Below are 17,196 nucleotides of genomic sequence, written 5' to 3' on the forward strand. Positions count from 1 at the left end.
GGCTGAGGTAATAACAGTAAAGGACATTTCTATGAAACTGTCCCTAACATTAACCAGCATGACATAATTCTAGAATAACGGGGGCAAGGAGTAAAAAAACTATCAAAGTGAAGGTAGTTGTGATTATATAATGGGCAGCAAAGCCACAATGGTGATTCCATGGTCCTCACCCACAGGGATCTGTAGCAAAATGATGAGATGGATGGGTAGAAAATGAGGGTTTTTCTTGACTTAACTAAGCAATACTGAGAGGAGGTAAGCAGAAGGCTGATGTCAGTTTCCAGAAGGAAAAATCATGATCCCTCACCCAGTTTCCAGACTTGAGCCAATTCTCATATCTAGAGCTCACTGATAAAAGATGAAGCCAGGTTCCCTTAGGAAATACCACATAATGTACACACAGTTGTGTTCCCCAATCTTTCTCCAAAAGGACCATTCTGACATCTGAACAGAAAGAGATGATTATGTTGGAAGATGGTGGGTTACGGTAAACATAATCGAATGAAAGCCCGATTGCAGCTTTGTAGGATGCAATACATTTACTAGAAGACATCAAAACCGCCTCTGGCATTTGGTATGGGCTACTGACCTGGCACATATATTATTTTAATCTCCATCAAAGAAAAGAATTAGAAGCAAACACATTCACTAAGGACAGCAGTCTATATTCAGTTGTCCCCAGAGCTACATTAACGCCCCTGCTCTCTGCTACAGTATAGTCTGGAGGGGCTTTGATTGTTTGAACCAGTAGAATGTCACACTGGTTCACTGTATTTGTGACATCATAGTAAATGGACCTGAAGAGCAAGAAATGTCCCGTAGTCTGTATGCCCTGAGAGATGCATGTGCTGGAGTAGACAGATAGTCATGGTCGGTTAATTGGTGTTGGGTACTCAGGCAAAGGCTCCCTGAGGAGGGTCTGTAAACAGCAACAAAGGGAAGGAACGGTTAGTGTTATAACCCTAAAACCAAATGAATATGGCATGTTTGAGAAACAGGAAGAAGGCCAGCGTTACCGGAGTATAGAGGACAAGGGATCCTATGTGGTAAGAGGTTTGAGAGGTGGTTGGGGCCACATCATGTTGGGTCATGGGTGCTAAGTTAAGATGCATAAGTTTGAATTGCCCATTTGAAATGTTTTTTGATCTAAGCGTGGTGGGAAAAAAGTGAAGAGACCTCTGCAGGAAAATAATGATGTCTCAGTCTGTTCAGGCTGCTATCTATAGACATATATATTTTTAAAAATCCCATAAACAAGGGCTTATAAACAGCAGATTTTTATCTCATGGTTCTGGAGGCTGGGAAGTCTAAGACCAGAATGCTAGGGGATTCGGTGTCTGGTGAGGCCCACTTCCTGGTTCAGGGATGGCCCTTCTGACTGTGGGGATGACGGAGCTCCGTGGGGTCTCTTTTATAAGAGCACTAATCCCATTCATGAGCTATGTACCCTCATGACCTAAGCACCTCCCAAAGGCCCCACCTCCTAATATCATCCCGTTGGGGATTAGGTTTCAACATGTGACTTTTGAGGGGACATAAACATGCAATCTGTAGCAGATGAGATGATTTATGTTTTTTAAAAAAGAGTGCTTTGGTTGTATGTGGGGAATAGAATGCAGGGGAGTGGAGGTTAAAACAGTTTCCTCAGAAAGATTTTGCATTTACAAAGGCTGGAGATGGTGCTGACTTGGTCTAAAGTGGCTATAATGGAGCTAGAGAGAGGTAGATGGATTTGGGGTATATTTTATAGGTCTAGTAATGTATTAGATATGAAGGATCAAAAGGGAGGCATTGAGAGTAACAACAAAATGTCTGGCGTGAGCAACCAGATATTTGGAGCAGGGAAGAAAAACACGTGAAAATCAAAATTTCTGTTTGAGTCTGAGATGCCTGGTAATCAATTGGCTATATGAGTCTGAATTTCTGGACTGGTGTTAGGCTAGAGATGAGGATCTGGAATTGTTGACACAATTTGTGAGTTTTAAAGCTGCATGTTAAGGTTGGGGAATATCTAGACAGTTGGAGGTGGTGTCCCGATGTTAAGTGCTTGGGTTTTAAAGCCAGTCTGAAGTGAGTTTGAACCCTCCCTCTACCACTTACTAGAGATGTGGCCCTGGGTATGCTACTCTTTGTGTTCCCAACTCCTCATCTACAAAATTAGGACTGTAGTACCTTCTCTCAGGATTGTTGAGAGGGTTGAGAACATACATAAATCTCCTGGAATTAGTAGTAGATGTTGGAGACCTCGGTACCATTATTCACCTGCTAAAAGCTACTTGAGTTATAACCTTAGTGCCTAGGAGTAAATATGCTTATTTTATTGACCCAAATCTTTGAAACATTAACTCATGTTCCATACAACTCCCCCTCTAAAAAAAAATCCCAGATAAATTCTTATACAGGCCTGGACTAGAGTCGGGGCTGAGTAGAGAAATCCTGGTATAAGCAACTGCCACATAGGAATGGTTCTGTGCAACTAATTCATATTGCTTTCCAGTAGTTAACAAAACTTTAAGACATCTTTGAAGTTTTGAAGTCATGGCTTGAAGCCAATGGCTGGACGTCAGCCAGACCAGGGTTCAAATCTCCTATTGGTCTTGACCTTACCCTTAAGTGTGGACTCCAGCTGGTGGGAGCAGCATTGCTGACTTCCCATCTGTAACCTTATTGACACAAGCAGCCCACATTGGTTTCTCCAGGATCTGCATATTTCATTAATATGTCAACTAGCATCTTTGTCATTTTTACTTTAACACAGCTTAGCATTGAGAAGCCCTTGAGTTTGAAGCTTATGGAGCAATTATGTTCCCTCCTGGGAGAATCCAGACCTGGAGACTGTTGGTGCATGGAGATGAGCAATTGTGTATTTGTCTCCCTCTTGCCAGATAAATGAAATGCTCCAGAGTTCATTGAGGACTTATACTGTATTTCAATGAGCTATCTGTACATTGCATACTATGTAATTAATATAGAAAACTGCTCAGCTAATAAACTCAGAGAACTGGCCCATCTTCTATTAATTTCTTTTAATTAGCTATCATCAGGAAATCCCTGAATGTCTGCCAGATGTATTTCCTCCCCGCCTGATGGGAATGGTCAGTAATACCAACGATGGCCTTGCTGATAATCTAAGTGCTGACACATCCATGCTGTCATCTCATGACAGTGCTTTGAGCCGGATATGGCAGATAGGTTTATCCACATCAGATCCTGGAGCTCAGAAAGATGAAATGACTTGCCCGAGATCACAGGGAGGTTTTGTTTCTCTGCAAAGCCAGGTCATTGAAGGTAAAGACTCTGGAGTTAGGCACATCTGCGTTCAAATCCCAGTTCTGACAGTTACTAGCTATGTGACTGACCTTAGCGGCCCTGGTCAGTACTCGCCCTTAATCCTTCATCCTCATCACTGAAGAGAATGCTCCCAACTTCTGACTGCCAGCACCTGCATTTATGTGGCTGCTGGAGCGTGCTTTGCTCCCACCCCCACAGTAGTCCAGAGTGACAGAGAATTAAGCTTCTTGGGAGCAGCCTCAACCAAGACATATCAGAGATGGAGAAAAATACCAGTTCCTTCATCCTCCATGTGAGACGATTCTGAGGTCTGAATACAGTGGCTCCCCAAGTTGCCCCAAAGGGAGTAAGCTCAGGTTATCCATGGTGGCAACTTGCTTGATAACGAGCACTTCATCGGCTGCCCCACCTTTATCATCTCATCTTCCCGTTTCTCTCTCTCTCTTTTTTTCTTGAGAGCTCCTCTAAGTAAACCCCTTTCACCTTGGGTCCTTATCTCACGGTCTATTTCTGGGGAACCTGAAAAAAGATAGTGACTTTTGACCCCTCTCTGATCCTTAGTTTCTTAATCTGCAAAAAGAGAATCTATATAGCACTCTCATTGATTTGCAGGGGAGTCTAAAGACATATTGCTTCTGGAGGATTTTGCACAGTTCTCTTCATAGCAGTAAAATTTATACTAGCAAAGAATAGGAAATGACCAAAATGTCCAATAAGAGGGAAATGGAAAAATAAATTTGGTTTTATCTGCACAACAGAATGTTACATAATTAGTAAAAAATAATCTTTCAAAGAATATTCAATGACAGAAAATTGTACATGAAAGTGATATATTACACAATCCACTTGTGGAATTCAGTGGGGATAAATATCTAAAACTGTGAGTATGAAATTACCTCAGTTTTGTTTAAGAGGTATCAAAAATGCATTTAATATTTTTAATCTCTTAATAGTGGTAGTTTTCTTTATGCTTTTTTTTATTTTTCAAATTTAAAAAAAAAATTCCAAATAGTACTATGTTCATAATGAGGAAAAAGGAAATGTTACTTACAGGAATTCATCTTAACTTCAAGATTTCAACTATGATTTAAAAATAAAGATTCCTAAAAGATGTACAGAAGCTCAACCACTTTGTTTTTTATTTCCATTATTCTGGTGAAATGTACCAATTATGAAAAGGAAATCCAAGTTTCATGCAATATGGAAGTGGACATTAAAGGGCAAGGCTTTGCAAAGGCCTAAAGAGTTTCCAAATCTGATGTCCTTTGAGTCTAAGCTCTGAGGCTATTGTTCTTCATAATTTCAATTTAGTTGTTCCTCTGGTTCCACTCATAGTGTTGATATCTAGCTGAAGTACCAGCTCGGGGAACTCCACCAACAGGCCCAGCACTGATGGCCCATGTGGCCCACCTCACTTGACCCAGCTCTAGATACATTTCTTTGGAAAATTCCTTGACTTACCTGCTCTTGCCCCATGTTGATCACCCACCCCTCTACATCAAAATCTATCTGCATCCAACTTTCCCCGACCTCCATTTACTCCCCACATTTGTAGGAAGAAATTACTGTACAAAAGAAAAAGTCCATCTATCCATCCATATGCACAGCTATCCATCCATCCATCCATTCATCTATCCATCCTTTCAGTCAACGCATCATCTCTGGGTATGCAACTCTGTCGAGGCACTGTGCTAAATTTGGGGAATGTAGAGTTGACTCAGATGCTATTCCTACCAAAATTTCCAGGCACAGGATAGCAAAGATAAAACACTCATGCTTCACTCAACTCTCCTGTCCACCCCCACCTCCATATGCAACACAATGTGCTGCCTGCCACACATCTCCTCAGCTTACTTGATTTCAGCACATGCACAGTGGACAGTTCCATGCACTTGGTCAGCATCCCTTATCAAGTGGACCTGAGCTACCTCAGGGATCAGCCTTGCAGAGGAGCAGCTAGGAAGGGGACTTTACCCCCATGATGACAACACTCAGTTGTCTCCCTGTTCTATGTGGAGACAAATCTAGGGAGTGTTTTTAAGTCATTTCTAAGAAAGTCCATAGAGGGATTGACTCCTTTTCCCTCAGTGGTAATTAGCTCATTAGCATACCTTTTCTTGGGTTTTCTCTTCCGCTCTTCTCAGTTTTGCCTTTCCCTTACTTCTGCTTCCAGGTGTCGCCTGGCAAATAAGCCGCTTGCTCTCAATTCCTTGTCTCAGTCTCTGCTTTTGGAAAATCCCAAAAGTATGACACCATGGCAGGCATAATGAATGAGTGAATGAATGAATGAATGCAGGTTGATAATATTATAATGAGAGGAGAGGAGGACATCATTGGAGGTGGACAAATGACCACCTGCTGTTAATAAAGAAAGACTTTATTACCTCATTATCCATTTACAATGAGGGGCCATAGCTTCCAAGTGTATGTGACAGGTCATTGGCTTGACCGACTACCTTAGAAATATGGAACATAAGAGTAATGTGGATGTGACTAATAATGATAGTTACCCTTGAAGGGATACTTCCATTTGCTAAAGACTTTATTCACATCATGTCATTTACTCTTCACAGACCTCCTGTGACCCAGGACTGACTTAACCCCATTTTATAAGGGAGGAAACTGAGATTTATAGAGGTGGCTCAAAATCACATGGTGAAGAGCTAGATTTCAGCTGGATCTGTGAGATACCAGAATCCATGCTCCTGTGCCCACCTCTCTACATGAGTCTATAACAGCATCCAGTCAGGGACATAATTCTGCAGCTGCTTGGCAAGCAATTTATAGTGCATATCATTGAAATCAAGGTGTGCCTTCTCACAGGGTCTCGGGAAGCCATAGCAGGTCTGTGGAGTGAAATACAAAAAAATAACGCACAAGTTTATTTGTTACTGTTAACCAATACCGAAGATAAAACATCACTTTATTTATTCTGTCTGGCAGCTCAAGGGTACTCCACGGTGTGTCTTACACAATGATATTAATAAGGTCCACAGCACTGCACCTTCTGTATGCAAGGCTCTCCGTGTCACCTGCTGGTCTCATCTCTCCAGCGGCCTCTGGTTCAGCATCAGGTCTGAGGATAGAGAGAATCTTTGGGAGACCAGCATCACCACTAGTGCTGCTGAGCCGAGTATGAAAATTTACTATCTAAACATCTTGCCTACAGCATTAGGGCCTAGCAACCTGACATGCTTTTCAAGGTGGAAAGGGTAGGAAGCTGGGTGGAGAGGGGTCCTAGAATGCAAAAATGGCAGAACTGGAGGAGGTCTTAGTGACCACCTACTTTGACAGGCTTATTTTATAGAAGGGCAAACTGAGGCTTAGAGAGGGAGAGTGACTTTTCTAAAGAGATATAAATGCTAGTGGTCTGGGATTAGATTCCAGATATTTTTGCTTCCAGTTCAGGCTCTTTCTAATGGATCATTTTGAGGTTCCTGTCCCTTGCCCTCAACCTCCTATGTGTGACTTCAGAATGGATGTATGCAGAGAATGTTTGTTCCTTCTCCCCATGATAGCTGTTTCCCCTGAAGCTCCTAAAAGCAAACCTTTGAGTTAGGAAAAGCAGTCTTTCTTAATTCCATCCCGCAGGTGACGGAATTGAGGTTCAAAGAGGGAGGATAAAAGCAGTTAAATCAGGCTTACATTCAGGCTTCTGGGTTAGCACTCTTTCTAATAAACCACATGGCCTGCGTAAGAGTGAATGGACAAACGAACAAAAGAAAGAAAGAATAAACGAACTGACTAAAGAACAAATTAAGGCATGCATGATGAACTAGGTTTAATTTTTCAAAATCCCCATCCTGTGTATTTGCATCTCAATAAAGTAAGTGTCAATGGAGTGTCTATTTGCAATCTCATACTGTCTATTCCAACCACCACCCACTACTCAGCCTAGTTTATAGCGGGCTCTCAACAAGTGCTTCTGAAATTGAATAGAGATGAACATTCATCTAACTCTCCAGGGGCAGTTTGGAGAGGTATTGGGTGTTTAGGAGAGCAGCCTCTTCCTTCTTAACACCACACCACAGTTGTTTTTAACCTTTGGTCAAGACTGGCCTGAAGAAGGAAAAAGAGAAACAAAAAACAAACAAACAAAAATTCCAGATGGGAACACAAAGGCCTGAGATATAGAAAGGAGACCTAAACATGAGATTGCTTGCTGACAGTCAGAAAAAGGGTTTTGGGGAGCTTCCCGCCCCTGGAGACTGGTCTGACTGGAATTAGCATCAGCCTTCACTGGGGTTGGGTAGGAGGACAGGAGGCCCTGACATCCTGCTGGGCTCAATCCAGGGAGGCTGGGCAGAGGGGTGACCCATTAATATGGATGAACTGTCAAGAGATTAGGTAGAATTTCAAACAGAAACTTAACCCAGGACCTCTGACTAGGAGTTGAAGTGAAAATGTGCTTAGAATCGACAATGATCTGTCATCTAATACTCAGGGATGCACACACACACAACTACACACGCTCATGCATTTTTACACTCAAATATAAAGAAATAACTCATAAAAACCTTACATTAATGCAAATATACTAGTGTGCACACTCACTCACTCCCACACACACACTCAAATCCTTCATAGTCAATTATTTCTGTCACTTCTCCCAGCCTCTCCTCATTCCTCTCCTTTGTCTTTCTCCCATGGATGTTTAAAGTTTGACAACTTCCTATATGAGCCTGTAAGCTAGGTTTGATCCACTTTACTCAGCAGTTTAAGGGATTGCCCTTATTTATGAACTTCCAGAAGGAAGAAGAGAAGGAGGGGAGTTGGCCTTCTGAAAATGTTCTGCTCAGAGAAGCCATTCCCATCTTCATCCCCCTCATCAGTAGCAGCAACAATACCTGCAAACTCCCGGTGAATGATTACTCTCTGCCTGACCTCATGGTGGGTCCTGGGACCTGAACAATGAGTAAAATGTGTTCTTGCCATCTCTAATCATCTCACCCCAAGAACAATGTGAAGTTGAATTGGGAAGACAGAGATGATACATGGGAAAAGTGAAATGCCAAGCCCTTGCTAAGTGCCACATGAGACATTTAGACAATAGTTCTCTTAAAAGCTCAAAGGAAGAGTTGTCTGTGAGGGCTGGGAGGTCAGGGAAGACTTCTTGAAGGAGAGTCTTTGAAGGGTAGGTAGGAATCAGGACTACAGAGAGAATAGGACGTGCTTGACAAACACAAGATGTTTAATATATTTTGTTGGATGATAATGACAGGACAATCTAGGCCAAAGGCAAAGCATGGACCAAGCGGGGACCTTCATGAGATCTCAGATGAAGGGGAGAAAATACTGAGAAATACTTTGCAAAAGACTGTACTTTCCCATTCATTCTCTCATGGTATCCTCACAATATCCTTAGGAGGAAGTTGCCTGGGAATTATATTCCCATATTAAAGAGTAATAAATTAAAACCAGTTGAAACTCTGAGTAACTCCAGACAGGACAAGAGATTTACTTAATGTCACACAGCTAGGCAGAATCAGAGCTAGGAGCAGAACCCAGGCTCCCAGTGGCCACATCTTTAAATACCCTGGCTTTTCAATTTGAATCCTGAGGGCTTGAGGTGGGGTGGAGGAAGAAGAAGTCTTCAGGAATTTAGTGGAAAAACTCCCTCTAGCTTGTGATGAGCATCTGATTTACTATGCAGGAGTAGGGAGGGGTAGGGTGGGTTAATAGAGGAGCCAGGCCTCCTCTGCAATACCCCATCCTGGTCTCCTGTCAAAACGTCTCTCTTGTTCTTACAGTTCTGAGTGTAGCGCCACCTCTGCCTGTTAAGACAATCATTTCTTGGCAGTTATTTCAAAGGAAGAGACTCAGGCCAGGAAGACGTGCAGGGACATCCAATTGCAAAGGAGAATACCGAGAGCTGGGCTCAGGGGAATAAGGCAAAATGAGGCCATGCACAGGGATAAAAATGAACCAGTGAGCTCCCTGAGGCAGAGGCTTTTTATAACCACCATTAAATATTTACTAGATTGTCAGTCTTAGGACTGAACACAAAAAGGCAGAGGGAAGAATGGAAAGAACACAAGCACTGGAGTCTGGTGACATCCAGCCTCCTCCACTTAAGAGCTGTGACTTTGAACAGATGATTTAACCTCCCTAAGCTTCTGTTTCCTTATTAGGAAAATGAAGAGAATAACACTCACTTCATGGAGCTGTTGTGAGAATGACATGAGATCATGTATGATAAAGCAACCAGCCGCAGGGCCCGGAGCCAAGCAGGCACTCGGTCGGGGCAGAGCAGCAGCAGCGGCGGCAACGGCTGTACTAGAGGCAGCTTAGCAGTTGTAGCTTAGCAGTAGCAGATGACTAACGTTAACAGTAGTAATGGTAGCAGTAGTAGTAACAATAATCGGAGCATCGGAAGTAGTAGAAGTAGTGGTAGATTAGCAGTAGTAGCAGCAGCAGTCATACTAGTAGTAGATTAGCAGTGGTAGGAGTAATTGTAGCAGTAGGAGGAGGAGGAGGAGGAGTAGCAGGAGTAGGAGTAGCAGCAGCCAATTAACTAAAGTAGTTGCAATGGTAGCGATAGTAGCAGCAATAATAGGAGCAGCAGATGGTGGTAGTAGATTAGTCGTAGTAGCAGCAGTACCAGTATTAGTAGTGGCAGTAAGAGTAGGAGTCAGTGCTTTGGGGAGATAAGCCTGTAATTAGGATTCAGTTATTAGGACGAGCTCAGGATGAAATGTTGGATTTAAGATTCATTCACTTTCTTCTGCTACATTTTCTGAGTGCCTCTGACATATCTGGAACCGTGTCAGAGACTACGAGAGGTATAGAGATGAATAAACCTCAGTCTTTGCTCTCAAAGAAATTAAATGATATTGGGGGAGGCGACTATCACCTGAGTGAAGTAACTGATAGATAAATAAGCAAAGTGCTGGGAGATATAAGAAAAGGAAGCAATTAATTACAACCAAAGAGACTGGGGAGGATGTCGTGGAGTTGAAATACCTGAGCTAAGTCTTGGATGACGAGAAGGATTTTCTTGAGTTAAGAACATTAGAGCTGGTAGATGGAGATGAGAGACTCTGAGCAGGCAGAACCTGTGGGCATTGGCGATTGATCAAAAGAGAAGTGTGAAAGCCACAAAAATGGGATGATATCCAGGTTGCTGGCTTTGACAACTGATTTGAAAGAGGTGTCATAAACACGGGGTCAGGTTTATAGAGATTCAGGAAGCTTCTCTGGAGACGGAATGAGTTGACAGAAAAGCATAAGGACGGGAAAGCCAATGAGGGGCTAAAACAGTGAACCCAGGTGGGTTGGGTGGTGGGAGTGAGAGCACTGGGAGAGGAGAGAAAGGGACATGCACGACAGTCCCGCCAACAAGTATTATTTCCCCGTGTTTAAGGTGGGGAAAGTAAACTCCGCTTTAAATAATTCACAAGACGAAAATAGCAAGTAGTGCAGCTGAAATTAAAACTCAGGTCTGTCTGGCTCCAAAGTCACTCTGTTATACTGCTTGAAGGCAGAAATGTCACAGAGGCAGAAGCAGTGGGCATGGTGACTGGCTGGCTGTGTGGGAAGAGGGAGAGAAGGGAGTTGAGAAAATGGCGAGGTGTCCAGCCTTTGCAAGTAGGCGGAAAAAGAAGACATTAACGAAGACAGCTGATGCCATGAAGAGAAGCAGATTTGGACCTAAGATTGACGTGGGGTCAGCCGAAAATAAATCTCAGGTCTTTGGGGGACAAAGAAATTTTAAGCATTAAGTGCTATAAAAGACATCATAGGGATGTCTTTCTGAATTGGTCAGGCTTCGTGTTATGCCTCCGAATTAAACCCAGAGAGAGGTATGGCAGAGTCAGGATCGTGCCCAGGTTCTGTGCTAGTTACTTACCAGCTGTGGCAAGGGGGAGGGGCTTAATCACACTAATTTTAGTTTCCTCATCTGCAAAATGGGGAACATAAGCCCTGTACAGCATGCACCTGAGTTTAGTGAGAGTAGGAAGAACTAATATTGATGAGAATGCTTCAGGAAAGTCCTGAGTGGCAGCGGGCAGAACGTATACAATATGAGAACTTCATAGAAACAATCTGTGAGAAGTTGTATGCCAATCAAAAATAACAGAGAGAGAGCTTCGAAATCCTGCTAGGATTTGTTATTTTAATAAAGCATGGTATCTTACAGAACCTATATCCCCACCCCACCCCCTCTTTTTAGTCTTGTTGATTCTGCCCCAGTTCAGGCTTGGTGAATGTTGCATCCAACACTGTCTTCCCATCTGTTCAGAGCCCCAACTTACAAAGTCTCTTTCCTATCCCTCGAGGGTTCAGGGCCTTGGATTACCCTCCACATTTGTTCATTCCACACTCAGTGAGCACAGACTACTACGTGTTTCAAGTGCTGAGACCACAACGATGAGCAAGACCTAGGCTCCTGTCTGGACACTGGTCCCTCAGTGTGACTGTCATTTTTCTGAATGCTTCTCTCACTCCTGTCCACAGGGAGGGTTTTGTACTTCTGTCTGTGCTTCATCTGGGAGTAAAAAAACGCTTCGGCTTCAAGAAAAAGGGTGTCCAACCTAATCAAGCAAGTGATTTAGGTAGACGGTTCTACTCTACGTCAGGTATTTTATAGATGTTATTGTTTTCTTAAACAGCTTTAACTGAGGTATAATATGCAAAAACTAATATATGAAAACTGCACCGATTTAATGTGTACAATTGGATGAGTTTGAACATATGCAAATGCCTGTGAACCCACCACAGCCGAGGTAACAGACATTCACCCCCTCCAAACATTTCCTTGTGCTTCTTTGTTGTTTCTTCTTTTGTTGTTATAAGAACACTTAACGTGAGCACTTCTGCCTTACCAGGTGTTTACATGCACAACACAGTATTAATTACAGGTACTATGTTCTATGTAGATTTTATTGCATTTAATCTTCGCAATAACTGTGGGAGGTGGATATTGTCATTCTCATTTTACAGATCAGGATCCTGAGGCTTAAAGAGGTTAAATTCTTTGCTCAGAGCCATACAGCCAGTCAAGAGAAGAGGCGGGGTTCACATTTCAGTTTGTCTGACTTTTTAAACCCAGGCTATGCTGACTGCATCATAATGTCTCTTCTTTTCTGTCTGTGATGGTGCCCCATTGACAGAGCTGAGCCATGATGAAAAGTACCTCTAATTTTGGCGCCTTTAAAGTGTTCAGGAAGCAGGACTCAGGAAGCATTCTGAACCACAATTGAGGGACACAGTAGACTCAGCTCACACACTTCAGAAGGAGAGAGTGATATGGAACCTGAACCAGATTATCTGCCTGGGGTCAGTAACCCAGTGGGTACCAGGATGGGCCCTGCAATGACTACCTTGCTGAGTATCCAGGGGCCCCAGAAGCCTCTGCATGTCAAGTGATAAATGGGCCTCTTGCCCAAACCCTGCCCTGCTGGAGTGCACAGCAGAGACTCAGGCAGGTGTGTGAGAATGCGAGATGGGAAGAAGGCAGGGCTTCAGCAGCAAGTGCTGAAAAGTCCTGGAATCCTTGTACATGCACCTAGCCTGAAAACTCACATGCTCCCTTCCTCTCTCCCCATCTCCCACGACCTTTAAGTGATGCCATCGTTTACTTGTTATTCTGCTTTCACCTGTTTTCCTGTTTTACCTGATTTTACCTAGAGGCGAGTAAAGAGGGCCCTGTGTAGAGTAGCAGAAAGGGAGCTGGGTTCGAATCCAGGTTCTCATTAGCCATATGAATGCAAACAAAGGACTTTACTTTTAGGAGTCTCAATTTTTTCACCTGGGAAATGGAAAAAAAATGATACTCACCTCAAGGGACTGTTAGGAATATCAAAAAAAGACAATGGATGCCAAGGCCTCTAGCACAATGCTTGGCACACAGTAGATGTTCGATAAATATTTGGTAGATGTATGGGTTGATGCTCAATAAATGTTAATTATTCCAGACTTCCATTGTTGGCACTGCTCTTACTACTTAGGAAGATGAGTTGGGGGTCCTCTTAGGCAAGTAGCATGGTGTCACTGACTAACAGTGAAGGGATACAAGCTCATCTTGTGCCTCTCCCCCATTTGAAGGCAAAGGGAAAACTCCTAGCTAAAAGTTCTTTGCTGCTGCTGCTGCTGCTGCTAACAGCATCATCAGAAGCAAGCGACCCAGCCTCTGCTGTCAGCCTCAGCACAAGAATCTCTGGGGGGCCTCCTGATTGTCTGTTATAATCTTTGAGGGTAACTACATCTTTAGTCCTGTCTCTGAGCCTCTGGACTGATGCAGAACAATGATGGCACTATGTATGGAGAGTTGTGTGAGAGCAAGGTAGCGGCTCATTATGTCTCTCCGCTCTCCACCCTTCCTTTCTGTATAGTTGTCTCACTCCCCTCAGGAAAGTGCTTGGTAGCAGGTTCTACCCACTCATGGCTCTATCCCGGGAAGGAAGTGGGCAAGCAAGAAGGGAGGCTAGAGAGCTCCCCCTGCTGGAGCCGGGTGGGAGAGTAGCTTCTGGCTGGTTCATCTGCAGAGTTGGTGCTGTCCTCCATCTCAGCACTGAAAGCCTTCCCTGCTAACTTGAGATCATAGGTATAACTTGGTCCAAAAAAGCTAGGGAGTTGTTGAGCAGGCCAAGGTCACAGGGAGCAGGCCAAGGTCACTGGAAACCCCTTGTCTCTTGGCCAGACCTTTCCTTTCTACTCTGCCAATGTGGAGAAGCAGACGGTCCTACTACATAAACATCCTACAGTCTCGGCATTATAACTATGCATTTTTCCCTCTTAAGGAATGCTAAATGTGAGCAGGGTCCATATGCTATAATTTAGAGACATTTAATGTCACTCGTTTAGTGTTAAAAGATGCTTTTTCATACTGTACACTTCATCCTCTGACATCAGGAATATAACCTCCTGCTTCATGTCATTTCTCTCTAGAGTTATAGACTAGGAGGTAATGCCACAGAGCATCCGGCATCTCCTTAAGGAAGGAACCCACTATTTCATTTCCTCCATGACAGATGTTCAGACTCTGCTTGCATATCTCTGGAGATGGGGATCTCACTGCTTCCAAGGGAGCCTATCCAATGTTTGCCTATTCTATTCACTAGAAGCTTTTCCTAGTTTTTGAGCTGAAATCTGTCTTACTGAGAATATATCCCTGGAGTTGGTTCTTACCTTTGACAACACAGAACAAGTTTTCTCCTTCTGGACAAAAAGAATGTCCGAGACAGCCTTTTAACTATTAGAGATCGTGGTCTTGCTTTCTTACCTTCAACTCCCTTTTATTCCTCATCTCAGGGACAAGCAGCTCTACTCTCCTCATCCATTTCTAGCGGGAAGTTATTTTCAGACACCTCACCATCCCAGTCACATCCCCAGTATCACAGCTATCATTTATTGGGCACCTTTGCTTGCATTTCCCGTATATAAGTTCATTAAAACTATGTAACTACTATAACGAGGTAGGCATTAATTATTATCATCTTATAGATAAGGAAACAAAGATTCAGAGTGGTAATAACTTGCCCAAGATAACATAGATATTAAGAGACAGAACTGGGGTTCAGATGCAAAATTAGAACCCAGAGTTGCTTGGCTCCAAGTTTTTGCTTGTAAACCACTAGGATACCAGCTGCTTAGCAGGCCTGTGGTCCAATTAATTAAAGCAGATTTTAAAAATGGGGCTTAAATATAGTTACAACACATAGAAGCAGTCTCGCCAGAGAAAAATAGATCTGGACTATCATCCCTCTCTCTCATTTCATGCAGCCTACTTCTATTTAGGCTGTCTTAGGAGATGCTATCATTTCTGAAAGGCCTGCCACTGCTGGCCCACATTGAGCTGTTTACAGTCAACTCAACTCCCCAGGACTATGACATGGGAACTGCTGGAAAGTCATATCTTGGCTGTTCTTTCTTATCTTGATGATAGAGTGTCTGACAATAAAGTGAGGTCTACACCAAATTTGGGTTGGCTGTGGTCGGTTTTTGGAGTGGGAGACTAAAAGAAAAGGTGCCAAGAATGCTCCGAGGAAAAGAAGAGCTGCAAAAACCACTTTATTTGTGTTCCTCTGGGCAACAAGAACCCAGGAGAGAAGCTGTATATACAACATAACATTTGTAGCCAGCTAACATATGGTTCTTTGTTACACTTTCTGAAAACCAATAAGCAAAGGGAGAATAAGCTTTGCTTTTGATTTTTTTGCAACGAACTTAGAAAACCTCCAATCCAAAGCAAAAAAAATGCTTAACTGAAGCTTTATGCTAAAGGTCCTATCTCCCCTGAGCCTCCCTTCCTCTCCCTATCTCCTAATCCTCATTTCCGGGAGGTCATTTTAATTAGCAGGCTGTCATGGTGACTCAGCCTGCTGCTTTGCAGACAGGAAGGGAGCAGACTCTCCTGGACCCATTCATCATACAAAGGCACTTTACTCTTTAGAAAAATGCACAATATTAAGCTTGCCTCACCTTGGGAATTGCTTCTGCTGCTGTTTTATCTTATCATCCCCACTTGCCTCGGAGTGCATTCTTTTGTCTTTGGCTTCTCCCTTATCTAGAAATCAGCCTTCCCCCACTGCAGACTATCAGTGCCCACCTCTTCAGTGGCCAGGTTTGATCTGTGACACCAGGATCTGGAGATCTTAACCATGATATACCTCTCGGAATGAGTGACCAAATACTTTTTGTCTTTGGAGTTAAAGTCTCAATCAAACCATCAGAGGTCATTGGGAAATACCTCTCAGAACAGTTTGCTGATGTTGTATGCTGGGTTTGGGGGAGTCAGGGAGCCTGCAGCTCTTACATAAAGTGACCAAATGTCTAAGACCATTGTGATTTCAAAAATTCTGTCCCATTGTTCCCAACGGTACATTTGTCTTTGGGTTGAATGTGTTGTTTATAATGTTTTGGATCAGCGAATATGAATGCTAGTTTTCTAAAGTTGTAAACAACCACAGGCTATTCTAAAAGGTAACCATCTGTAGTAACTGGACAACTTAAAAAGGTAAAGGGGCTTGCAAGCACTGACCTGATATGTGTCAAACCTCTCTGAAGGGATGTGTAAGTTGTCCTTGTCCTGTGAGAATCTCTATGTGGTGGAAAAGAGCATCTGTACTCTCCTGATTTGAGTCTCCTATTTTGTTCCTGAGCCTTAAGCTGAAGGCTTACAATTGATTTTCCATTGGTAAAAGAGAAAATCGATGATGAAATTTCTCCTTTTTCCCCTTCCCTTTCACTAGCTTATTCATTATCCCACAACCCTTATCTTGGAAACTAGAAGGGTGATTAATTTCATGCTCCAGCAGAAAATGCATGCTCCTGCTTCCACAAGACCTCCCTGGACTCCATGTCCTTAAAAAGAGTTTGAAGGGTCTTTGTGGTTCACTGAGCTCTTCTTGTCCCTTTTGCCGTTGGGGTAGTTGCTGGCCGGGCCCCTCAGGAGTGGGTACTTGTAGGGAGGGGGTTTTTCATTCCTGCAAAGGGGAAGATAACAGAAAGAGAGAAGAAAGACAGCACATATACACACTGTATTGAAATCATGTGTGCATGTCTATCTCCCCCACTGGCCTGCAACCTCCTAGGAACAGCGGCCTAGTCTTGTCTCAGGAACCCAGCCCAGGGCCTGGTTCGAAGCAAGCACCATGGCTCAATGAGTGGCTATTAGATGGATAGATGGATATGTTGTATCATTCTGGTTCTGGAGAAAACCTAACTGTACTACATCTCTGCTAGTCCATGTTTCTACCTTGATTCTAACTCATTCTATCCACTCATGATGGGAGGGGGATAGAAGAGCTATAGCTTGGGGGAGCCTAGGACCTCATTCCTTTCGTAACCATCTGGGCTCCAAAATCTCTTTTATATTCCTCAGTATAGCCTAATTATGGCATTTCATTATAGGTCTGTCTCCCCTACAAGGTTGGGGGCTCTTGGAAGGCAGAGATGTGTTTG

General features: G+C 43.3%; 1 protein-coding gene across 4 annotated transcripts in view; it reads right to left on the bottom strand.

The window, feature by feature from the left end:
- Window positions 1-15,028: 15,028 nt before the first annotated feature.
- Window positions 15,029-17,196, bottom strand: part of AGBL4 (ATP/GTP binding protein like 4) — a 992,639-nt gene continuing 990,471 nt past the window's right edge. For all 4 annotated transcript variants that reach the window (XM_036233744.1, XM_036233741.1, XM_036233757.1 and 1 more), the window contains one exon: window positions 15,029-16,718. In XM_036233744.1, the coding sequence (XP_036089637.1) occupies window positions 16,598-16,718 (121 nt within the window). In that variant the 3' untranslated portion in view covers window positions 15,029-16,597. The remainder of the gene's footprint in view (window positions 16,719-17,196) is intronic.

Source organism: Rousettus aegyptiacus, unplaced genomic scaffold (assembly GCF_014176215.1).
Source record: "Rousettus aegyptiacus isolate mRouAeg1 unplaced genomic scaffold, mRouAeg1.p scaffold_m13_p_1, whole genome shotgun sequence".
NCBI classification, from domain to species: domain Eukaryota; kingdom Metazoa; phylum Chordata; class Mammalia; order Chiroptera; family Pteropodidae; genus Rousettus; species Rousettus aegyptiacus.